The following is a 26,641-nucleotide window of genomic DNA, read 5'->3' on the forward strand; positions in this document are numbered from 1 at the left end:
CGTCATAGTCACAGCAGTCGCTGAAAATTTAAAAAATGTTGAAAATCCAGCGGCGACCAGAAAAAGGTACGACTCTTTAGGCGACTACTCACGACCAAGCAGGAGTCACCCCGGCATGTCACCTCTGCGGTCGTGAGTAGTCGCCCAAATAGTCGTACATTTTTCTGGTCGCCGCTGGATTTTGAACATTTTGAACATTTTCGGCGTCCTGCTGCGACTATGACGAGTGCTGGCAGTCACCGAAAATATCGTGTAAGTGGGACAGGCCCTTAAGGTTGGTGGGTGTATGGAACGAGCTGCCGGATGAGGTAATTTAGGCAGGTACAAGAGGAACGTTTAAGAAATATTTAGACAGGCACATGGATAGAACAGGCTTAGAGGGATATGGACCAAATGCAGGCAGGTAGGACTAGTATAGATGGGACATGTTGGTCAGTGTGGGCAAGTTGGGCCAAAGGGCCTGTTTCCATGCTGTATGACTCTAAATTGTGTGTTTTATGTACAATCAGTTGAGACTGAAAACCACTAGCAGTATATTAATGTTTCTAGAACTATTTATTTTTAATATATCAAAGTATTGCATTTGAAAAATAATAATTGACTTATTGAATGGTGTCATTTAAAGTATGCTGATCTTTCCAAGTAGTTTAATCTTATAGTGTGCTTTATGTAATGCATTTTATGAAATGGGATAAGTCATTAATGGATGCCTCGTGTCCTCCCAGACTTGTGAAGCAGCTTTTGCCACCAAAGACCGCCTGCGTTCACACATGATCCGCCACGAGGGAAAGGTGTCCTGCCACATCTGTGGCAAACTGCTGAGTGCAGCGTACATCTCCAACCACATCAAAATGCATAATCACAATCAAAATCACAACTGCAATGTCTGTAACAAAGGTATGGTACTTTCGGAACAATCTCCCGATATCTTCAAAAGTAATACATAAAGCCCACAGATTGTAGAATCTGAAACAAAAACACACATGCTGGAAGAATTCAGCCAGTCAAGCAACATTCAGTCTGAAGAAGGGTCATATTCATGTCATAGGAGCAGAATTAGGCCATTCGGCCCATCAAGTCTACTCCGCCATTCAATCATGGCTGATCTTTCTTTCCCTCTCAACCCCATTCTCCTGCCTTCTCCCCATAACCCCTGACACCCGTACTAATCAAGAATGTATCAATCTGTGCCTTAAACATATCCATTGACTTGGTCTCCACAGCCGTCTCTGGCAATGAATTCCACAGATTGAATTCCTCTGACCAAATAAATTTCTCCTCATCTCCTTTCTAAAGGAACGTCATTTTATTCTGAGGCAATGGCCTCTGGTCCTAGTCTCCCACTAGTGGAAACATCCTCTCCACACCCACTCTATCCAGGGCTTTCACTGTTTGACAAGCTTCAATGAGGTCCTGACCCGAAACGTCATCTATCCATGTTCTCCAGAGATGCTGCCTGACCCGCTGAGTTACTCCAGCACTTTGTGTCTTCGTGAAAAAAGGAACCAATTAACATCTGGGTCGGTGAAACGTTTGCTGGTCTCTCTTTCCACAGATGCTGCTTGACTCGCTGAGTTCTTCCAGCACTTCTGTTTTAGCTTTATTATATATAAATGTGGAAAAATGCATTCAAATATTTTACAGAAATTAGTGTTAAAAGTCATTTTCTCCAGTTCAACCCCTCTTGATGTAGTAGTAAAAGCTGTATTCACCAATTAACATAAATTTATCGGTTAGTCTTTATTCTCATTCTTAATAAAGAGAACAGTATAAAGTGGGGAAAAGACTAGTCCAACATTTTAATTGTTTCTGATATCTTTTTCTTAAAATTTTAGCTTGTATACGAATTAAGGACAACTGTGTTAAGCAAATTGAACTGGAGAACTTTAAATCAAACATCATCATGTTCAAAGTGCTTATAAACTATAAAAACGGAGAGTGTTTTTAAACGGTTTAAAGTATAATTTAGGAAGGCAAAATAGTGGAAGAAAAATGTCAAACTTGTTACTTCTAACATTGCCACCTACTGACATCAATAAATAATTGCTGCCTTGTACCAGTTCCTCCTTATCCATAGTTCAGATACGGGTAGACTTGAAAAGCAGCAACAAGTAGTTTAGTGAACCCTGGAACTGTGGTGTTTTACTTCTTAACTAATTACAGTGTAGCTAGAAATATTATATGCGTTTGTTTTTAAAAAACGCCCCTTTTTTCCCCCCCCAGTCCACCCCCAGAAAAATTTGTCCCAGTGAGCAGCAGGCAGCTTGTATGGAAGTTAGTTCCATTGGTGCAGCTCATTTAAACCCTACAAATTTTGCCCGTCAAACGTCTTGTTTTGAGAAGTCTGATGCACTCCATTTAAATTACATTCTGGCCAATCCAATTTTTTTTAGTATTAAGAAATACAACATGAAAACAGGCCCTTCGACCCACCGAGTCCATGCTGACCAACGATCACTCGTATAATAGTTCTATTCTACACACTAGGGACAATTTTACCGAAGCAATTAACGTACAAACCTGCGCATCTTTAAAGTATGGGAGGTACCCGGAGAAAACCCTGGGGGAACGTACAAACTCTGTACAGACAGCACCCGTAGTCTGGATTGAACCCTGGTCTCTGGCGATGTAAGGTAGCAGCTCTTCCACTGCGCCACTGCCACCCAATAGCAGTGGATTTACAGAAATTCACACCAAAGTGCCCTTACCCATCTGATGAGGAGCACTTCACAAAGGGGAAATAATTTTTATGAGTCCGTTCGACCCCCCAAAAAATACCCTGTCGTTTGATTCTCTTGTGTAATAAATTTACTGAGTTTTAAAATCCCGGTCCTCCTCCAAGTGGAGTGTTTGCAGTTCCCATTGTGACTCGGTGTTCATAAAGTTACAAGATGGAATATGTGTCCTCTCTTTCTCAGCTCATTGTCGAGTTAATTGGTAGCACAGTGGCGCAGCTGGTAGAGCTGCTACCTCACAGCGCCAGAGACCCACGTTCGATCCTGACCTCGGGTGCTGTCCTTGTGGAATTTGTCCATTCTCCCTGTGACTGCTGGGTGTCCGGTTTCCTCCCACATCTCGGGTTTGTAGGTTCATTGGCCTTGTGTAAGTTGCTCCTAATGTGTAGGGAGTGGGTGTGAAAGTATGACGACATAGAATGGGTGTGGAAGATACACAATGCTGAGTAACTCAGTAGGTCAGGCAGCACCCCTGGAGAACGTGGTTAGGTGACTTTTCCGGTCAAGACCCTTCTTTAGACTGATTCCTGGGGGTGGGGGTCCTGGGGAAGGGGTGGTTTGGGTGGGGGAAGGGTATGAACATTGAATTCAACTTTAAGTAATCTCTATATAACACATCCCTCTCCCCATGTGCCCCAATAAACCCACCCCCTCTTTCCTCCCCAAACCCTGACTGACCTTGCCCCTTCCTCCCCTCCCCCTCCATCTACTTTCCTAAACAATTCACTCCTCATCAACCCTCTAGCTACGCAACTCGCAACGCTCTAATCCTTTTGTCTCACATCTTGTGTGTGTGTGTTCATCTCTGGTCGTTGGCCAACCATCTGCCTATCAAAGAACCCGCTCGCCTGTGTTCAAATATGACCTGTCACGCTTTGTCCTGCCCCTCAACCCTTCTAGTTTTTATTCCCCCACCTCACAATCAGTCTGAAGTAGTGCCCCGACCCAAAACCTCACCTATCCATGCTCTCCAGGAATGCTGCCTGACCAGTTGAGTTACTCTAGCATGTCTTTCCTAGGTGAACCAGTATCTGCAGTCGGAAATGTCCTCGTTCTTCAGGGAACGGGGATTCCCCTCCGCCACCATAGATGAGGCTCACACCAGGGTCTCATCCATACCCCGTAACACTGCTCTCTCTCCCCATCCCCGCACTCGCAACAAGGGCAGAGTCCCTCTGGTCCTCATCTTTCACCCCACTAGCCGCCAAATACAACACATAATCCTCCGCCATTTCCGCCACCTCCAACGTGACCCCACCACTCGCCACATCTTCCCATCTCCCCCCATGTCTGCCTTCCGCAAAGACCGCTCCCTCCGCAACTCCCTCGTCAATTCTTCCCTTCCCTCCCGCACCACCCCCTCCCCGGGCACTTTCCGTTGCAACCGCAAGAAATGCAACACCTGTCCCTTCACCTCCCCCCTCGACTCCATTCAAGGACCCAAGCAGTCGTTCCAGGTGCGACAAAGATTCACCTGTATCTCCTCCAACCTCATCTACTGCATCCGCTGCTCTAGATGTCAGCTGATTTACATCGGGGAGACCAAGCGTAGGTTGGGCGATCGTTTCGCCGAACACCTCCGCTCAGTCCGCAATAACCTACCTGAACTCCCGGTGGCTCAGCACTTCAACTCCGCCTCCCATTCCCAATCCGACCTCTCTGTCCTGGGTCTCCTCCATTGCCAGAGTGAGCAACAGCGGAAATTGGAGGAACAGCACCTCATATTCCGTCTGGGGACCTTGCGTCCATATGGCATTAACATTGAATTCTCCCAATTTTGCTAGCCCTTGCTGTCTCCTCCCCTTCCGTAACCCTCTAGCTGTCTCCTCCCACCCTCCCATCCGCCCGCCCTCGGGCTCCTCCCCCTCCTCCCCTTTTCCTTCTTTCTCCCACCCCCCATCAGTCTGAAGAAGGGTTTCGGCCCGAAACGTCGCCTATTTCCTTCGCTCCATAGATGCTGCTGCACCCGCTGAGTTTCCCCAGCAATTTTGTGTACCTTCGATATTCCAGCATCTGCAGTTCCCTTTTGAACAGTATCTGCAGTTCCTTGTTTCAATATAGAACTAGTGTGAACGGGCGATCGATGGTCGACACACGGACGAAACCCACGAGGGTCACAAGGAGGGCGTGCAAACTCCACATAGATAACACCCAAAGTCAGGATCGAACTCGGGTCTCTGGCGCCGTGAGGCAACAGCGGTGCCGGCTACACCACTGGGCCACCCTCTTTTATTTATTTGTTAGTCTCCTCGTCTCATCTTAACTTTGGTCTTAAATAACGGAGGACATTTCCAAACCAAGGGCACAATTCCCGACTCTGTAACATGATATCAAATATATTTTACACTTGCCCACCTCAACCGATAAAACGTGAATGGGCAATTTTCATTCCAACTTCTTTTCTTGAACCCAGAGTTGCCAAATCCAGCTGCTTCACACAATTGCTGCTGCACTATTTTAAACCGTTCACATATGTTACCCACAGTCAGTTTCAAAGCAGAGCAATAATTGTGATATATAATGTGTTTTCAATGCAGTGAGACTACATCTTAGTGAAGGAAGCCTTCAGCAGAATAAATCAGAATTAGTATAAGCCAATGGTAGTATTTATTATTTACAGATACAATACAATGAAACAAGTTGCATGTAATCTTAGATAGGCACAAAATGCCGGAGTAACTCAGTGGGTCAGGCAGCATCTCTGGAGAAAATGGATAGGTGACGTTCCATGGACTGCAGCAGCTGCCTTAAACCCGAGTTAGATTAATTTGTGTTGGAGAGATTCAGCATGGAAAAGGGCCCCCCACCAAGTCCACACTGATGATAGAGCACCCATTCACTCTAGTTCAATGTTATTCCACTTTGGTATCCATTACCTATCCATGTTCTATAGAGATACTTCTTGACCCAAAAAGCTGGTGTAACTCAGCAGGTCAGGCAGCATCTCTGGAGAAAAGGAATAGGTGACGTTTCAGATCGAGACCCTTCTTCTCGACCCAAAACGTCACCTATTCCTTTTCTCAAGAGATGCTGCCAGACCTGCTGAGTTACACCAGCTTTTTGTGTCTATCTTCGGTGTCAACCAGCATCTGCAGTTCCTTCCTACACATGCTGCTTGACCTGCTGAGTTACTCCAGAATTTTGTGTCTATTTTTGGTATAAACAAGCATCGGCACTTACTATTATTATATTTCATGTCATTTTGATGTCTTGCGATTAAAATGTGTTAACATGTTTAGCTTTTTTTGAAATAAGGCTTTTAAAATGCCCCTGGAATTGTGGATGTGTCAGTCGGTGCATGTGCTTAGTTTTTTTTATCACCTGAAAAATCCCTATCTTTGCGTAGGTTTCACCACGGCTGCCTACCTGCGGGTCCATGCTCGAAATCACCACGGTGTCCATTACAAGTCTCAGAGATTTGTGTGCGAGCAGTGTGGCCTGCAGTGTCAGTCCCACAATCACCTGATTGGGCACAAGAAAAGCCACATGGGAGAGACCCCAACTTCTAGTGCCTCCTCTGTGGCAGCAGTGGCTTTGAAAGGCAAGCATCTCCATAAGCTTCACCTGGAGAAAGCTCCACTCCTTCCAGGTCATTTTGTAACCAAAGTCTATGCCCTTTAGGATTTCTTCGGGGAGGGTGGTGGTGGTGGTGGTGGTTGGGAAGGGCCTAATTCTGAAGACTGCAGCCTTAAGTCAACCCTCCTCTAAAAGGAGGGGAGAAAAAAATATCAGTATAATTGGATAAATGGGTTTTTAATCCGTCTGAGATCAGCGAGGGATATTTTCCAAGTCATAGTTTGACCTGCATAATTCGTGCATCATTCCAAGCGCTTATGCTTCCTGTTGTCTCTCGGTATTTTGGCACAGATTGATTTGCGAAAATTTTCTAATGTCACAAATTTTCTAATCCATTGAGAGACCTGCAAAAAAAATGGTGAGACTCATCTTGTAGTTTAATCGAGCCCTAAATTAGGAATTGACGGGCACTGCAATTTCAAGGGGAGATGATGTACCCTCTTTCCCAAGTTTTATATTAACCCTTTACAGTCTTGCATTTGAAGTAACATGCAGTTTTGCTGTTAGTTGCAATAGTTGGCTATTGCATGAAATCGTCACAATGAGGGATTGACAATGGCAGCACACAATACCAAATGTTAATTCCTTTTATGTCTTAGAAAAACATTGTTTCAATTAATTAGCATTGCAATGCCAAACAGCACCAAAAAGTACTGCCTGTTTTTGTTAAACTTATCTTTTGTCATCGAGTCATACAGCGTGGAAATAGGCCCTTTAACCCAACTTAACCGCACCGACCAACGTCCACTTGCCTGCGTTTGGCCCATATCCCTCTAAACCTGTCCTATCCATGTACCTGTCTAATTGCTTCTTAAACGTTGCGATAGTCCCTCCCTCAACTACCTCCGGCAGCTCGTTCCATACAGCCACCACCCTTAACATGAAAAATTACCCCTCAGATTCCTATAAAAGCTTCCCCCCCCTTCACCTATGCCCTCTGGTTCTCGATTCCCCCACTCTGGGCAAGAGACTCACCCGATCTATTCCTCTTAAGATTTTATACATCTTTCTTAGATCACCCCTCATCCTCCATGGCTGCAGGGAACAGAGTCCTTTGTGATATGGATGTAGCTGGCAAGGCTATAGTTTATTCTCCATTTAATTGTTCTTAAACAGGTCAATGGTGCTTTTATTGTGCAAACGCTCAGTGAAATTACTTTCTTACATAAAGATCAGTGTTGCCATATCTAAGCACATCCTCGATTAGCAAGTGTACAGAAATAGTCCACTGAGCCCACATGCAAGAGACACCATGGTTTTTAACCACTGCAGTCCTTCTGGTGAAAGTACTCCCACGGTGCCATTGAATTCCAAGATTAATTATCGGGATGATCACTTGAAATGCCAAGGCATTGCAGACAAAGTGCCGGTTCATAGCAAAAGGATTTGAGTATAGGAGCAGGGAGGTTGTACTGCAGTTGTACAGGGTCTTGGTGAGACCACACCTGGAGTATTGCGTACAGTTTTGGTCTCCTAATCTGAGGAAAGACATTCTTGCCATAGAGGGAGTACAGAGAAGGTTCACCAGACTGATTCCTGGGATGTCAGGACTTTCATATGAAGAAAGACTGGATAGACTCGGCTTGTACTCGTTAGAATTTAGAAGATTGAGGGGGGATCTTATAGAAACTTACAAAATTCTTAAGGGGTTGGACAGGCTAGATGCAGGAAGATTGTTCTCGATGTTGGGGAAGTCCAGAACAAGGGGTCACAGTTTAAGGATAAGGGGGAAATCTTTTAGGACCGAGATGAGAAAAACATTTTTCACACAGAGAGTGGTGAATCTCTGGAATTCTCTGCCACAGAAGGTAGTTGAGGCCAGTTCATTGGCTATATTTAAGAGGGGGTTAGATGTGGCCCTTGTGGCTAAAGGGATCAGGGGGTATGGAGAGAAGGCAGGTACGGGATACTGAGTTGGATGATCAGCCATGATCATATTGAATGGCGATGCAGGCTCGAAGGGCCTAATGGCCTACTCCTGCACCTAATTTCTATGTCTATGTTTCTATGTTAAATGGGATTGGTATAGATTAGCACTTGATGGTTGGCATGGACATGATGGGCCAAAGGGTCATTATCAGTGTTACATACAATGCCCTCCATAATGTTTGGGACAAAGACCCATCATTTATTTATTTGCCTCTGTACTCCACAATTAGAGATTTGTAATAGAAAAAATCACATGTGGTTATAGTGCACATTGTCAGATTTTATTAGGGGGTATTTTTATACATTGTGGTTTCACCATGTAGAAATTACAGCAGTGTTTATACATAGTCCCCTCATTACACGTGGAGGTTTGCAGTGTCCTAGCTAATGACAGTACATTGTGTAGGTGGCACAAACTTCAGCCGCTGTGCGATGGAGCTGGGTTATTAGGGCGATAACAGTCAAACCGTGGTGCTTAGGTCTGTACAGTGCCGAGCTGCTTGAGTTATGGAGCTGCGCAGATCGAAGCAAGTGAAGCTGTTCCATCATGCTCCAGACTTGTCTTGTTGACAGCAGAAAGGTGTTCGTGTGTCAGGGAGTGAGTCGGTCACCACATGACACATACCTTCTGACCTCCTCCTGTTTAAATGGCTGGTCTGGTTGAGTTGGTTCCCTTGCATCCACCATGATGGTAATGGTAGGGCTATTGTGATAGAAGTGCCATTGAATGTCATGGGTAGAAGGTTGGAGATGCTCATTGCCTAGCACATTAGCAGCATAAAGGTCACGTAAATTATTTGCACATGCCTGAGTGTTGCATGTGGACCACCCTGCTCTTTCTCAACAGATAGTCATAGCGTCATACATCATGGAAACAGGCCCTCCATGCTAACCAAGACGCTCCATCTCAGCTGGTCCCAATGTCCTGTGTTTGGCCAGTATCCCTCTCAACCTTTCCTCTCCATGTAACTGTTCAAGAGTCTTTTAAATGCTGTTATAGTAACTACCTCAACTACCCCTCTGGCAGCTTGTTCCATTTGCCTACCACTCTCTATGTGAAAAAGCTGCCCCTCAAATTCCCATGGTCTTTTTTGTCTCATCTTAAACCTCTTGTTTTAGACTCCCGTACCCTGGATTAGAGGTACACCCGTACTGTGCTTTACAGTGCCAGAGACCCAGGTTTGATCCCGACTCAGGGTGCTATCTATACGGAGTTTGTACGTTCTCTCTGTGACCATGTGGATTTTCTCCGGGTGCTTCAGTTTCCTCCCACACTCCAAAGATATACAGGTTTGTAGGTTAATTGGCTTTGGTAAAAATTGTAAATTGTCCCGAGTTTGTCGGATGGTGCTGGTAAGGGGATCGCTGGTCGGCACGGACTCGGTGGGCTGAAGGGCCTGTTTCCGTGCAGTATCTCTAAACTAAACTAAATTAAAACAAAACCTTTATAAGACCACCCTTCAGCCACCTGCGCTTCAAGGAATAAAGTCCTAGCATGCTCAGCCTCTCCCAGCCCCTCGAGCCCTGGCAACATGCTTATAAATCTTCTCTGTACCCTTGTAAATAAAAATGAACGCTGCATTCATCAGTGAACCTCCTCATTGTGACCTGATGGAAGGAAGGTGGTTGAACCAGCTGGAGTTGGTTCGGCAGTCAAGATGGCGCCCAAGCCAGGCGACTCTGCATGCTGGTCCCAGGCGCAGATCTGCAATCATTCATTACAATCGCTCCACTCTTTTAAACCACGACTCCAACAGCAGTATATCTTACTCTAACTATCCTCTTACTGTATCTGTACACTGTGGGCCGCCTGATTGTAACCATGTATAGTCTTTCCGCTGACTGGATAGCACGCAACAAAAAAGCTTTTCGCTGTACACGTGACAATAAACTAAACTAAGCCAAGATATTGCCCTGAAGAGCCCCCGTTTAGTTGTCCTGGGAGTGGGATGGTTGGTTGGTGTTAGAGGTTATGGGGCAAAGGCAGGAGAATGAGAGGGCAAAGATAGATCAGCCATGATTGGATGGCGGAGTAGACTTGATGGGCCGAATGCCCCAATTCTGCTCCTCGAACTTATGATTGGCCTCGAAGAACAACAGCCACGTTCCTTTCTGTAACCACTGGGGTCTTTACTATTGGTGTCCATTGATTTCAGTTAATTGATGGCACACTCCTTTGAATGCTTCCTGCTTGGAAGGAGGAGCAGACTTGTACACAATAGTCCAAAGCCCTGTTAGAGTTGCATTGAAACAATTTTGCTCTTATACCAAAACTGCAGTAAAGGGGAGCATACTGTTTGGTTTTCTAATTGCATGCAAGTTTGTTAACTTGAAGTATATCATGTTCAAGGACACATAGGTCTTTTTGAACCCCAACACTATTCAATCTCTATCCATTTATCTTTCTATAAAAGCCGCGGCCTGTCTTTCGCATTTTATTTTGTCTGCTGTGTTCTTGTCCATTCATTTAGCCCGTCAATGTCCCCTTGAAACCCCAGCAGTTCCTCACAAACCGTACTAATTTAGAGATGCAGCTTGGAAAAAGTCCCTTCGGCCCACTGAGCCCGTGCCGACCAGTGATCACCAAAACACCAGTTCTATCTGACTCACTAGGGACTATTAACCCACAAACCTGCAGTTCTTTGGAGTGTAGGAGGAAACAGAAGCACCAGGAGAAAACCCTCGCAGTCACAGGGAGAACGTGCAAACTCCTTACAGACAGCACCTGTAGTCAGGATTGAGCCCAGGCCTCCGGTGCTGCAAAGCAGCAACTCTGTCGTGGTGCCATGGTGTTGCCCCTTTATATCATCAACAAACCTTAGACTTGAAGACACAACAGATTACTGTAATCTGGAATGGAAAAAAACAAACTGATACACAGCAGGTCAGGCAGCATCTGTGAAGGCGAGGGATAGTCGGCATTGTCCTGATGTAGGCTCAAATCAGCTGTCCCTAAATGCTGTCAGTTTGTTTAGCAACTCCGTATGATGCCTTATTGAAGATGTTCTAAAGGTCCAAATTTATGACATCCACTATATTCCCACCTCAGTAAATGGTGACTAATTGTCAACAATTATTTACTGCATTGTCTGTGTTGCCTGGAGGTTATTTTCTAAGTGTCCAGCTACCACATGCTTGATAATTGAAGCATTGTTGAGATATCTGAATAACTGGGCCAATACTCCCAAGTTCAGAAGAATGGGAGATGATCTTACGGAAATAAGTAAAATTCTTATGGGAATAATAGGGTAGTTCCTATTTTCTCCCTTTTACAGATAGTGGAGTTTCCATTTGCTACCTTGCTAATCTCCAAGAACCATTTTAGAATCTCCAGAATTCAGGATGCAGACAGTTACTGACTCCAGAGCCACCTCTTAGAAGATCATGTGATGTACGTTCAGCTCCTCCATCACTCTTAATTATTTCTGGGAGGTTTTATGTGTATTCATCAGATAAAGCAGACACAAAGCATTGGATTAGTTTCTTTGCTCTTTCCCCAATGTAATTCCTCTGACGGAACTGCCCTTCCCATGACCACAAGAAATTGTAGGGAGTTGTGGATGTAGGCCAGTCCATCACACAGATCAGAGTCCCCACCATTGACTCCATCTACACTTCACCTTGCCTCAGAAAAACAGCCAGCATAATCAAAGACTTGTCCCACCCTGGTCATCCTCCTTCTCCTTGCTCCCATTGTACAGATGATACAGAAGCTTGAAAGCGCGGACCGCCAGATTCAAGAAGAGCTGCTTCCCCTCTGCTATCAGGGTTGTGAACGTTCCTTCCATAAGCTAGTGTACTGTCTGATTCACCTCTACTCCATCAGGGGCACTGGACTTTGTCTGGAACCAATGTGCCACAATGCTGAGAACTATATTCTACACTCTGCACCTTCCCCATTACTCTACTTATTGCACGAGTTTGGCGTGAATATCTTTATGTATAGTATTAGGTGATCTGTTTGGATAGCATGCGAAACAAAGCTTTTCACCGTACCTCAGTACACATGACAGTAAAAAACCTAAACTTAAACCAACCAAGGTCCCACATAACCAGTTCATCTTTTCCTTTTAAGTATCTACAGAAACATTACTGTCTCCTTTAATGTTCTCCTCTTGTTTAATCTCATTACATCCCCTTTTCTTATAAATGTCTTGGACTCAAATTTTCTCAATCTCAGGCTTATTGGTCTTTTTGACACCGTTTCGCCTTTTCCATTGTTTGTGAAGCACTTTACAAAAATTTCTAAGAGATATAATAAAGTGCCGTGTGACCACTTTTTCAATCCTGGGCGTTTAGTGGTAGTTTAGTTTATTGTCACGTGTACTGAGGTACAGTGAAAAGCTTTTTCTTGCGGGCTAACCAGTCAGCGGAATGACTACACATGATTACAATCAAGCCATCCACAGTGTATAGCTACATGATAAAGGGTCTAACGTTTAGTGCAAGATAAGTCCAGTAAATTCCAATTAAGGATAGTCCAAGGGTCTTCAATCAGGTCGATAGTAGCTCAGGACTGCTCTCTAGTTTTTGATAGGATGATTCAGTTGCCTGATAACAGCCGGGAAGAAACTTTCCCTGAATCTGGAGGTGTGCATTTTCAAACTTCTGTACCACTTGCCTGATGGGAGAAGAGGGAGTGAGACTCGTCCTTGATTATGCTGCTGGCTTTGCCGAGGCAGCGAGAAGTATAGATGGTGTCAATGGAAGGGTGGTTTATTTGTGTGGTGGTCTGGCTGCATCTACAATTCTCTGTAATTTCTCGTGGTCTTAGTCGACATGGTGATCTTTAATATTGAGTCTTCCCATTAACTTTTAAATAACAGTTGTATTTTTGTTTTAAATATTTCAGTCATTCCTGTTAAAAGTCCATTAGGGGGAAAAACTCTTAGAAATTCATTTCTGGGGAGGTTTTTTGGAGGCATCTGTTATAAGAGTATAGATCTGATCTGGATATCATCCTGGAGACACGAGAATACGAATGCCAGAATCTTGGACAAAAAAACAAACACTCAGTGAGTTAGGCAGCAAGAGTTCGACCAGCAGTTTTTGATTGATTTCTTGATTGAAAGATACCATAAAAACCGGCCCTTCGGCCCACTGAGTCCACACCGACCATTGATCACCCGTCTATACTAGTTCTGTGTTATACCACTTTTGCATCTGCTCCCTACGCACATGGGGCAATTTACAGAGGCCCATTAACCTGCCAACCGTTGGTCTTTAGAATGCGGGAGGAAACTGGAGCACAAGCATGAAATGAACACGGTCACAGGCAGAATGTGCAACCCCCACACAGACACAGCAAATGTCATTGTCCCATGTTTCCTTATAATGTAGAAGTGGGGTATTCAGCCCAATGAGTCTGATGAGTTCCTGTACATGGCAATTAGTTCTGATCCTGTATTCATCTCCTTGATTCAGTGCTTTAGGTATTTTATTGTTGGGTGCTTTCTTTAACCTTTGAATCTGGTCAGCCTTTATTTGAAATTGCTCCGTGGGATCCTAGAAATGATTGGCAAAAATGTCTGTATATCTGGGCGGCGCAGCGGTAGAGTTGCTGCCTTACAGCGCCAGAGACTCGGGTTCCATCCTGACTACTAGTGTTGTTTGTACAGAGTTTGTACATTCTCCCTGTGACCGGTTTCCTCCCACACTCCAAAGACTACAGGTTTATAGGTTAATAATAATTGGCTTCTGCAAAATTGTCCCTAATGTGTAGGATAGAACGAGTGTACAGGTGATCGCTGGTCAGCACGGACCCGTTTCTGCACTGAATGTGTAAAGTCGCTAAAATTAGCTACAGAGAGAGGTTGGACAGACTTGGATTGTTTTCTTTGGAATGCCAGAGGTTGAGGGGAGACCTGATAGAAGTATATAAAATGATGAGAGGATAGATAGGAAAGACGGGCAGAACCTTTTTCCCCCGGGATGTAAATATCAAATACTAGAGGGCACAGCTTTAAGATGAGAGGGGCAACTTTTAAAGGAGATGTGCGGGGCAAGTTATTTTTAACTTGGGTTAAAATGGGTGCCAGGAACGTAGTCTGTGGTGGTGGTGAAGGCAGATACAATAGTGCCGTTTCAGAGACCTTTGGATAGGCACATGGATATAGAGGACATGAATTGCGTGCAGGCAGATAAGTGATGGTCTTGGCATCATGTTTGCCACAGACATTATGGGTTGAAGGGCCTGTTCCCTGTTCCTGTGCTGTACTGTTCTATGTTCATCCAATTATACAGTTGCACAATAAACAACTTGGGCCTTAATAACTCTTAAAGAATAATGGCATATTATCATACTTAGTTCAGAAATACATTAAGTTCCTATTGCATGCAGGACCTGTAATACATTTAGCCTCCTTCATTTACCAATTAATTGTTTAGTTTAGAGATTCAGCTTGGTTCACCGAGTCCACACCGACCGTTAATCACCTTGGAGGGGAGAGAAGTGTTAGTAGAAGTTACTTGAAAATTAGAGAATTCAAAGTTCATATTGCTGGGCTGTAAGCCGCCCAAGCGAAATACGAGGTGCTGTTCCTCCAGTTTGCGTGTGGCCTCACACTGGCAACGGAGGAGGCCCAGGACAGAAAGGTCAGTGTGAGAATGGGAAGGGGAGTAGATGAGGTTAGAGGAGGTACATGTGAACCTCTGTCTCACCTGAAAGGACTGTCGGCATCCAATGTTGGGATGAAGAATGAACCCTTCTACGAGGATGTTGTCAGGACATGAGGGCCTGAAACAAAGGTTGGGTAGGTTAGGAGTCTATTCGTTGGAGTGCAGGAAGCCGATACAGGTTTATAACATCATGAGGGGAATAGTTAGGGTGAATACAAAGAGTCTTTTACCGAGGGCAGGAGAATCGACAACCATCGGTTTAAAGTGAGAGGGGAAAGATTTAATAGGAATCTGATTGGCAACCTTTTCCCGACTGGAAACATTACCAATCCATGTTCCCCAGAGCTGCTGCCTGACCCACTGAGTTACTCCAGCACTTTGTGTCTACTTCTGTAAACCAACATCTGCAGTCCCTTGTGTCTGCACGGATCTGCCCATTTCAGTCAACAAGATCATTCCTCAGCTTCCACCTGCAGAAAGTGATTGAAGTCTTTGATTTAAGGGAAGCAAACCTGTGGAGATAAGGCATGTGCATAACCATAGATGACTGTGCTAGCAGTTAGACTTTAGCAGAAACAGACCCTTCGGCCCACCGAGTCTAGCGTCAACCAGTGATCATTCCATACACTAACACTATCCTACACACTAGGGACTATTTTACAACTTACCGATGCCAATTAACCCACACACCTGTAGGTGTTTGAAGTGTGGGAGGAAACCGGAGCACCCGGAGAAAAAACACAGTCACGGGGAGAACGTACAAACTCCGCACAGACAGCACCCCTAGTCAGGATTGAACCCGGGTCTCCGGCGCTGTAAGGCAGCAACTACCCTTGTGCCACTGTGCCACCCTAAACAACATCATGTCCAGTCAACAAATGGCAAACTTCACAACCGGTCATTAGAAAGTGTGGTCTGTTGCTGAGGTAAACACCGAATATCACAACTCTACTCGAACGAGGCTAATTATTTTTGTAATTGTTAAATCTGCTCTTGCCGCTGTCAATACCCTGCAATCAATGGCAACTAAACACTGAGACATTGGTTAGAATGAATCTTATGTGCTGCTTTACAAATTTAATCTGCACACTATATATTGATGCTCATCGTCCGAGTTAGACTGTAAAGTGTTAACTACTTTGGGTACACTCTGATGCTTAAAACAAGGCTTTAAAAGTGATCTGGGAGTGAGAGCATTGTCCTGGTACTTGAATATGTCGTATACTAATGGTTACATTTTTTTCCATTAACTTTTTAATATCCGGTTTTCTACCTGGTAACTATTGTATTGCATGAAAAGACTTTACTATAAGTTAAGGATTGCTGTGTTTTGTGGTTGCCACATTTTATATCATGTGCATCTCCTAAAATACTGTCCAGTCAATCTTTAAACTCTAGCTCTAAATTTCCGTTTTCAATCCACTAACCCAAGTTAGAGACATTAGAAACAAAGACTTGACACTTATTATTATATTATTTTTTGTTAGTGCTATGACGAGCGTTAATAGTTTCGATTGCCTGAGTTTGCTTTTTTAATTTAGATTTTCCTCCCATGGATACCACTTTCCCCCTCGCTTCCCCCTTCAGGGGTGGACTTCACTACAGCTACTGTCAATGCCACTCCACAATTGGCCAGCAGGAAGCGCCATTGAAATGGGGCGAGTTGGATTCTGCCTGCTTTCCCGCCGCCTCACCCCACCTGACATGGAATGCCTTGGTACTGCGTGGCGCTTCATCTAGCAGCCCAGTTGAGAACTGACAAAACTTACCAAGCTGAGGCAAGTGAGTTGGGGAGAGCGCCAGGCAGTCTTGGGACTCGAACCTGCGAGCTGAGCTTGCAGGGCTGTTGGGGTTTTCCTGTGATCTTGTCATGAAGGGGAGGGGAGTGGACATGTAGAGAGCCTTCAGGGGGTGCATTTCAGTGGTATGTAATAAATTGACAGAAATATCGGTTTTCCCTCAGATTGTAGCTGCTTGGCTCCCTGCCACAAATTCCTAAAAGTTAATTCAATTTGATTAATCAGATGAAGATCTCAACCACTATTAATTTTAGTTTAATGATAGGTTCTTCAGTTTCAATTTACACCCAACTATTAAAATAAATCTCCTCAGCTCTCCAATCTCCTCTTAAGTTTGCAGATGACGCAGTTAATGCATGGGTAATTGGACCATGGTACACAGCTTAATTTAATCACCATTTTTAAGTCATTTATTATATATTTTTTTATATTCCTATTATAAATTGTTATGGTGCATGCCCATCTGGTACAGCAGCGATGATGGTGTTTTATAAACGTAGACAAAGGCATTTGTCATGGGAAAAAGTTCATGAATGTGCATGTGTTAACGTTCAAATAGGTGTTGTACGCTTTATTGACTGTTCCTCATTTGGACATCGTTGGAAACATAAAAGCTGTGTACTTTTGCCTTCAGGTGGACCTCTGTAAGCCAAAAAGATGCAAAGTCACATTTTTATGTTCACGGGTGCACTGAGAATGTGTTACGGCTTTTTATGAACCGTAGGAGAACCGCTAGTGAATCTGAAAATAGACTCGGCTTTCGCTTGCCATTGTAGCTCCTTTGAAGTTGACAGCCATTTTGTTCTCTAAAACTATTGGGCCCTTCGTGCCTTTGCTGGGTTTCTTTCCAGAGATTCTGAATAATTTCTGTATGGAGAATAGATGAGATTATCCCATGATTATTAATAGCATGGCTGGCACAGGCAATTTGTTCTACTTCCCTTACCAGTTCCACAGCTCACAACGATGTATCCCTCTTGGGATCACACCATCCATACCCAACGATGTGCCTATCAGGGAACCTCCCTGGCTGAGGTAATCTGTTGCCAGCCTTGATTTGTCCTGGTTTATTCTTGCTTCCAGTCCCGTTCTCCCAGTTCAAACCCCACCACAATCAGTCTAAAGAAGGGTCCCGACCTGAAATGTCGCCTATCCATGTTCTCCAGAGATGCCACCTGACCCGCTGAGTTACTCCAGCACTTTGTGCCTATCTCTGTAAGTAACCCATGTCTGTTGCTCTACCAAGACGTTTGAAGGCAGTCCATGCATCCAATGTGGTATCATTTTGAATTCTCAGTGTTTGAGCTCCTTTTCCATTGCCCCTTCAGTTTGATTCTGAGTTACCAAAGTAGATGACATCCAGAGCTTTTTACTTTGACTTCACAATATAACTGCCTGGGAAAAGGATAACCTGTCTCCATAATTATTCCTAATGCCCTACTGGGAAGTTATCTAGGCTTTGCTTAACGTCTCCCCTAGTCCACATCTCATTCCTTGCACTTCATGACTCTCCAATACACCACAAAAAAAAAATGCTGCTTCAAGACCTTTGCTCAAAGAGTATTGCCCCTGAAAATACACAAACCATGGCCTACGCGATCTTCCGTTTGACAAACATTTAAACTCCCATTCCCACACTGACCTTCCTGTCCTGGGCCTCATAACCTCTCAGAATAAGGCCACAGGCAAATTGAAGGAACAGCACTTCATATTTTGCTTAGGCAGCCTACAACCCAGCGATATGATATTGATTTCTCTAATTTCAAGTAAGCTTGCATTCCCTCTCCCTCTCCCTCTCCCTCTCCCTCTCCCTCTCCCTCTCCCTCTCCCTCTCCCTCTCCGTCTCCCTCTCCGTCTCCGTCTCCGTCTCCGTCTCCCTCTCCCTCTCCCTCTCCCTCTCCCTCTCCCTCTCCCTCTCTCTCCCCCCCTCTCTCCCTCCCACTCTCCCTCCCACCCTAGTTGCCCTGCCAGTTTCACTGTTCATATCCCCTCGTTGTCACCTCTTCCACATCCAACAATGGACCGTTGTGGGCTCCACCTTTTCTGGGTCATCTGTGCTGGCTCTGATTTGTTCTAAACCTTTTCATCCATCTAGTTTCCATTCCCCCTGATTCTCAGTCTGAAGAAGGGTCTTGACCCGAAATGTCACCTATTCCTTTTCTCCAGAGATGCTGCCTCACCTGCTGAGTTACTCCAGCATTTTGGGTCTATCTTCCCTGCTTTATACAACAAATATTATAGACAATAGACGCAGGAGTAGGCCATTCGGCCCTTCGAGCCAGCTCCGCCATTCAATGTGATCATGGCTGATCATCTTTGTTCTAACTCCTATGTATTATAGTTTGTCATAGAGTCATACAGCATGGAAACTGGGCCCTTCAGCCCAACTTGCCCATACTGACCAACATGTCTCATCTACACTAGTCCCACCTGCCTGCATTTGGCCCATAGTTAAACCTATCCTATCCATGTACCTGTCCAAATGTTTCTTAAACATTGTGATTGTACCAGTTTTTTTTGTTGTTGTCTATTTTGACAAATAACATTTCCAGTTTCCTTTTTTTAAATATAACATAGCTCATGTTTCAGTTGTGTTTTAAAGGGAAATTAAAAGACTGTTTTTCTCTTGTATAGCTTGTAAATAGTAAAATATATTGATTATTAATGTTTCAAAGTCCCCTGCTGAAACCATGGGGATAAAAATAATATTTTCCTCCATTCTAAACTGCTTGACGTCCAATTGGTTTTAATACAACTCCATCCGAGACCACAACAAATTGCAGAGAGTTGTGTACATAGCTCGGAACACAAGCCAACCTCCTTCCATTGATTCCATCTTCACTTCCATGCTGCCTCGGCAAGGTCAACAGCATAATCAAAGGCCAACCACCCCTAATCTCCCCTCTTTATCAGCCAAGAGGTACAGTAGTTTGAAAACACACACCTCCAGATTCGGGAACAGTTTTCCCCCCAGCTGTTATTAGGTAACATAACCATCCTCTCACCAACTAGAAAGGAGTCCTGACCTCCCATCTACCTCATTTTTTTAAAATAGGAATTTACTGGACTTTATCTTGCACTAAACATTATTCCCTTTATCGTGTATCTGTACACTGTGGACAGCTTAATTGTAATCATGTATAGCCTTTTCGCTGACTGGTTAGCGCACAACAAAAAAACTTCACGGTTCCTTGGTACATGTGATAATAATAAACTAAACTAAATCAGCAGTGGAAATATTAAGGCATTTTGTTACCAGAAACTAAAATTTAGAGACTGGTACATTGATAAAACTTTAGAGATACAGCGTGGAAACAGGCGCTTCGGTCCACCAAGTCCATGCTGACCAGCGATAACCCTGTACACTAACAACATCCTACACACTAGGAATAATTTACAATTTTTACAGAATCCAATTAACCCACAAGTTTTAAAGTTTGTTTTCCTTCATTTATTTGCCGTGGAGCAGGAAGACTGCGTCTTTAAATAGAGGAGACAATTTGTAGTGTTAAATGTAATTTTTTAACGCGCGTTTGTTTGTTAACGGACTCCATTTTCTCTCTGACCTTCCTCCCTCACCATCTTTTATTTTTCCAGACACTGCTGAGGTTTGCCATACTCCAGCGGCAGCTCCAAGCCCGGAGAATATAACAGTCAGACCCGTGGACAGCGTGCCCTTCCTGTCCCAGGTCCTGCCATCCTCCCCACCCTGGTGAAAAGTCCTGAAGGCAGCTGCCATGCGATCAACGGCGAATTAGAAACTTGTCAACCAGCAGTTCCCCCCCCCCTAAAAACCCGGGATCTTCGGCTCATTCTGTCAAGAAGAAGAGAAAATCTTGCGGGTTTTTTCTCCCAGGAGAGGAAAGCATCGGTTTGTGGTTTCACTGACTATGTAAAATTGTGGTCTAATACCCAGACTCCAGATTTAATGACTAGTTAAAAGTAGGTTATCTATCTATCTGTATCATTCCCGTACCTCCATCTGGGAATAGTTTAGAGCTTTAGTGCTGCGGAAATGAATGCCCGTCTAAATATTTGCCAAATTCACAAGGCAATTCCACTGATGATTTTCAGTCCGAACAGGAACGCAAAATTGGTCACAAATTAGTGGATGGCCGCATAGTGCATTCGGATATGCTCAGCTGTTGCATCTAATTGTACGAGTGAATTTGATCACGCCGGAGAACGATAGACATCAGGAGGGAAGAGCAAAAATATTCCTAGATGGACTGCCTGGAATGTGCAGGTGTTTAAAATGTTATATAGTACCTGCACTTATCTTAGAATCTGTATTCTCATGAATTGTCATTTACTATATAAGTGAGTGTGAAGTTACAACCTTGTTTTTAAAGAATGCTCTGAAGACACATTGGTGCAACGTTTTGCACTGGTGTGAAAGTTCCCCTTTATTAATGAGGGCCTTGAAAATGGGCATCGAGTACAAGAAGGTGCTGGTTTAATGTTTCTTCTGTGACTACTGTTTTTGGTTTTGCCGTTTGTTCTTTTAAAAAAAAATTTACATCCACCTCGTGTTCGTCAGATTCGGAGAGGAGGGTAGGGCGCGGCGGAAGACCCATGGAGTCCGCATTAGTGGTGTGCAAGAGCGATCCAGCTGGTCCCTCCCCACAGCCCAGCATACATTTCCCGTTCTAATCTTTTCCCATCTTTGCAGTGAGCGGTATGATAGAGTCTGTCTTCTCCGTCCCTCTCTAGCCGTGCACTTAGGTTCTGGGGCCTCGCAGAGTTTCAACGGAAAAAAGTTGTTCTATTTTCCTTTTTTTCCTTCCTTTTCCAGTCGTCTTCATCAAACGTTCTCCAGTTCTACACCTTATCACCAGTCGGAACCGTCTCACTCTATTTACCGCGGGTCCTTTGTCGTTTTAACCAGGTCTATGTCAGATCTCCTCATAATCTTGGTTTCTCCACTCTATCCAGGGACTGAAGTCCCTCATCATCTGGAATCATTCTCACAAATTTCTTCTGAAGTCTCCCCAAGACCTTCGCTTCACTCAAATCTGATACCCAAAGAGGCGCGCGATACCCCAGTTGTGGCCGAACAACATTTTGTCAAAGTCACCATATCTTCTTTGTTCCCCTGCTCTCTGCCTTCGTCCATAAGGGTCAGGATTCCGTATGCTTTTGTGATTGCCTTCACAACTCTGCCATAATCTGTGCACAAATGGCACGTATCGTTACAATCTGCACTCTAGATTATATTCTCAAATGTAAAATATGACCAGTTTATATCAATAAATAGTGTCACAGTCATGCAGCATGGAAACGGGTCCTTCAGCCCAACTCATCCATACCGACCAAGATTCCCCATCTACACATCCCACCAGCCTGGGTTAGTCCATATCCCCCTAAAGCTTCCCTATCTGTGTACCTGTCCAAGTGTCTTTTAAATGATGTTATGGTACCTGCTTCAACTACCTCCTCTGGCAGCTCATTCGATTTACCCACCACCCTCTGGGTGAAAAAGTTGCCCCTCAGGTTCCTATTAAATCTTTTCGCCTCACCTTAAACCTATGTCCTCTGGTTCTTGATTCCCTACTCTGGGTAAAAGACTGCATTCACCACATCTATTCACCTCTTGATTTTCCACACCTGAGGCTAAACTGTTTGGTCTGTCAGTTCTGGGGTTATCTATGTAACTGCGTTACATCTTCCAGTCCTCAAGGTGAGATGGAAAAGATCAAAGGAGAAACTGGGACTATTTTTCTGGTTGAATTTGGATCTGAAAACTCCAGCGTTCTGGAGTGAGTAGATTTGGTCCAGCTAGTTCAGTGTGTTTTATGCAGATCTTGCAAACAAATGGCAGTTATACTAATGTGTAGGAAGGAACTGCAGATGCTGGTGAACAAAGTCAAAGTCAATTTTATTCATCACATACACCCGAAGGTGCAGTGAAATGAATTTGCCAGCAGTGATACACTTAAAAACAACACATAATACACAATAAGATTTAACACAAACATCCACCACAGCATTCATCAGTGTGGTGGAAGGCAACAAAGTTCAGTCAGTCCTCCTCCTCTGTTCTCCCGTGGTCGGGGCCATAACCCCTCCGTAGTGGCCGCTACGGACGGCCTGGTGTGCAAGCACTCTCGTCGGGATGATCCAAACTTCGACGTCAGGACGGACAAACACATTCTGCGGCTTGGAGGTCCCGACTGGGCACTTTCCTACCGGAGACTGCGGCTACAGGCCACGAGCCGGCGGTCGGAGCTCTGCTCCGGTGATACCCGGCGAGGCATCCCAGGCTCCGGATGGTAAGTCCATGCTACGCCCGCGGCTAGAAGCTCCGCAGACCACAGCCCCACCATGTCATCATCACCAGGCCAGCGATTGGAGCACTCCTCTCTGGCGACCCCCGGTAAGGGTTCGCCCGCTCCGCGATGGAATGTCCACGCTGCGCCTGCTGCCGATGCTCTGGGCCCGACTCCGGGGAAGGCCGCTGCAATCCATGATGTTAGGCCGCGAGGGAGGCGACATAGAAAAAATCATCTCTCCGTCGAGGAGGCGACCGAAAGTGGTTCCCCCCCTTTCCCCTCCCCACCACCCTCCACACAAGACACACCAAGAGACACCCAAACTAACATTAGACACACAAACAAAAAGTCTGAAATAAGGAACAGGCTGCTGGCAGGGCACCGACACCGAAGATAGACACAAAAAGCTGGAGTAACTCAACGGGTCAGGCAGCAACTCTGGAGAAAAGGTAAGGTGACGTTTCAGGTCGAATCCCTTCTTCAGAAGAAGAACCGTATGAAGAAGAGTTTCGACTCGAAATGTTAACTATTCCTTTTTACCAGAGATGCTGCCTGATCCGCTGAGTTACTCCAGCTTTTTGTGTCCATCTTCGGCAGTTATTATAAGTTAATCTACAATATTAACACACTGGCTGTGGTCTCGAGGGAGATTTGCCTTTCAATCCAATTCCTGAACTGTAAAAGCCTGGAAAATGGTTCACATAGTCTCAGCTTTGTTTCTCCTGAAATCATTCATTCTTTCAAGTCAATTGAAAGTGTTAGTGATGGGATTCTCTAAACTTGAGTCTGCACGTTCTTCCCTTCGTCTATTTCATCAAACCTTATAGAATCATATCTTTTGAAACAAATCTTTAATGTGAGATGGATCCATCCTTCTGTGTTCAATGCCCATAGAAAGCAGTTTGTATGTTCTCTCCGTGACTATGTGAGTTTTGCCGGGTGCTCCGGTTTCCTCTCACTCTCCAAAGACGTACAGATCTGTAGGTTAATTGGCTTTGGTAAAGATTGTAAATTGCCCCTAGTGTGCAGGATCGTGCTAGTTAACTGGTTTAATGCTGGTCGTCGCGGACTCGGTGGGCCAACAGGCCTGTTTACGTGTTGTATCTTCAAACCAAACTAAGAATCTGTCGCTTTAAGCATGGCCACCTTTCATTATGTTGGATTGCTGTGGTGTTCACGATAACAGCTGCAGTAGACTCCAAAAGCTACTTTATGACCACCCAATGGATAATTGACCCGAGTAAGGCAAAAAATAAAGGATCTCTGTTGCAAAGGCAGAGTTCCCACTCCTAATCTGATTGTTGCCTGGCCATTTCTGAGTGAGTTGCCCCTTGTGTTAGAATAGCCAGCTGATGCCCATAGGTGAGGTAATGATTGGATGAGGCACAAAATGGATGCCGTTGCCTGCAGTACCAGGGTAGCTGGTGTCTTCCAAGAGCAGGAAGAAAATAGGAAACATTTTCATTGAATTGCGCACTTTAATTTTTGAGTTGCTCAATTTTGTTTTCCATAATCAATTGAAAAGATGATTGAGTGTCTTGTGTGGTGTGCCAACAAGTGCAAGAAAAGTGGAGGCACAAGAAACTGACTATCAATAAGTTGATCATGCCATATCCCACACTCCTCCCTCCCCTCGCTTTTCCCTCAAGCTCACTTCCCCCACTTCCTCCACTAGTTCGCAGCAATGTATCCCTCTTGGGATCGCACTGTCCCCAACCAACAATCGGTCTATCGGGGAACCTTCCCGTCTGAGGTCATTTGTTCACGGCCCTCATTCATCCTGGTCTTCTCTTGTTTCCAGTCCCCACCCCCACAATCAGCGGAAAGAAGGGTCGCAATCCATTTTCTCCAGAGAAAATCCGCTGAATTACTCCAACACTTATACATTCGATGGGCTGAATGGTCTAATTCGACTCCTATATCCTTTGAACGTGATATGTCTCAAACTCTTGTGCTCAGCAGTTGCCAACTAGTTAGAGTTTAGAGGATTTCCTTGGTTTGTCTTGCGAAGTCAGTGAAATGCTGCAGTGAATGCCTTGAAGAAGGGTCCCAACTCAAAACAGCATCTGTCCATTTCCATCCGCAGATGCTGCAAGGCCCAATGAGTTCCTCCAGCACTTTGTTTTTTTGCTCAAGATTCTAGCATCTGCACTTCCTTGTGCCTGCATTGAAAGTTTTCTTTTTTGGACGGTGAGCTTTTTGTAAAGGAATTAAATTAGAGAACAAACTGTGAAACCTTTTTGTTTTTAAAGAGGAGGGTAGAAGTTTGGAATTGCCTTGCCCTTAAGCGTAAGACTGCAGAACAAATGAAGCCTTCACAACTGAGAATTTGGAAGGTTTTGTTTAGGTAAGAGTAAGCAGGGAGCGGAGTTAAAATACAGATAAGCCAGGATCTAATTGGATGTTAAGAGCAGATACAAAAGAGTAAATGACAGGCTATTGAACCTTTGTAGATATCCAAAAAAGTATTTCAGAATAAGGGTGGCACGGTGGCGCAGCGGTATAGCTGCCTTGCAGCGCCAGTGACCAGGGTTTGTACGTTCTCCCTGTGATCTGCGTGGGTTTTCTCTGGGAACTCCAGATTCCTCTCACACTCCATTGACGTACAGGTTTGTAGGTTAATTGGACTGGTAAAAATTGTAAATTGCCCCTCGTGTGTGTAGGATAGTGTTGGTGTGCGGGGATCGCTGGTTGGCATGGACTCGGTGGGCCGAAGGGCCTGTTTCCAAGATCTGAATTAAACTAAAACTAAAGTTGCAGTGTCAGCTGAATGTCAATAATTGTTAGGAGAAAGGAGAGATCAAGAGTAGAAATGCATGTTACTGAACCAGGTGGTGTAGAATAGTCCAGAGTATTTAAACAATGCCATTGATCAACATCTGCTAAAGTGAGCTTACACTATTTGAGGTTGGATCTATGTACAAACACTGACATAACCTTTGCATTAAGGTTTGATTTTAAAAAAAAAGAATGGGAATGTTTAAGTGGTGGCACAGTTGTTTAAGAGTTGCTGCCTTGCAGCACTAGAGACCCGGGTTTGTTCTTGACTACGGATGCTGGTGGTGCAGAGATTGTACATTTTCGCAGCGACCATGTAGGTTTTTTCCAGGTGCTCTGGCTTTCCCCCACACTCCAAAGATTCACAGGTTTGTACGTTAATTGGATTTTGTTAAAATGGTAAAAAAATGGTCCCGTTTGTAGGATAATGTTAGGGTGATTGCTGGTTGGTGAGCAATATGAATATGTCCACCATTTAAGGCTTCCTCCCTGAGTTCAAAATGTCGAATTAAGCCTAATTACTTATTTGCAACAGTAAACATTTGCTGAGAATATGTAATGCCATTTTGTGGAAGCGATCAACTTGGGAAAACAAAAGAGGGGGGCGGAATTTCATAAGTTACAGGAGCAGAATTAGGCCATTCAGCCCATCAAGTCTACTCTGCCATTCAATCATGGCTGATCTATCTTTCCCCTCAACCCCATTCTCCTGCCTTCTCCCCATAAACCCTGACACCCGTACTAATCAAAAATCCCATCAATCTCCACCATAAAAATATATATTGACTTGGGCTCCGCAAGGTTGAGTGGGTCGTATTGAGAAGGTCATTTGTTGTATTATGACCCCCTGAACAACAACCTACAGCAGACTCCTAACCCAGGGCTGAATGTTTCTGCTCACAATGTTTCTGACACTACTTTGTATCCCTGCAGA

The 26,641-nt window shown here is 44.5% G+C and overlaps 1 protein-coding gene across 6 annotated transcripts in view; it reads left to right on the forward strand.

Annotated features, from left to right (window-relative positions):
* The window catches only part of vezf1 (vascular endothelial zinc finger 1), a 55,211-nt gene extending 33,101 nt beyond the window's left edge, over positions 1 to 22,110 (forward strand). The window contains exons 4-7 of one of the 6 annotated variants that reach the window (XM_033045614.1): positions 726 to 897; positions 6,082 to 6,276; positions 16,400 to 16,636; positions 20,255 to 20,385. In XM_033045614.1, coding sequence (XP_032901505.1) covers positions 726 to 897; positions 6,082 to 6,276; positions 16,400 to 16,617 — 585 coding nt within the window. In that variant the 3' untranslated portion in view covers positions 16,618 to 16,636; positions 20,255 to 20,385. Of the gene's footprint in view, positions 1 to 725; positions 898 to 6,081; positions 6,277 to 16,399; positions 17,796 to 20,254 lie in introns of those variants that run through there. The other 5 variants (XM_033045615.1, XM_033045616.1, XM_033045613.1 and 2 more) reach the window with 5 other exon arrangements.
* Positions 22,111 to 26,641: the final 4,531 nt, after the last annotated feature.

This window comes from Amblyraja radiata, chromosome 28, assembly GCF_010909765.2.
Source record: "Amblyraja radiata isolate CabotCenter1 chromosome 28, sAmbRad1.1.pri, whole genome shotgun sequence".
NCBI lineage: Eukaryota > Metazoa > Chordata > Chondrichthyes > Rajiformes > Rajidae > Amblyraja > Amblyraja radiata.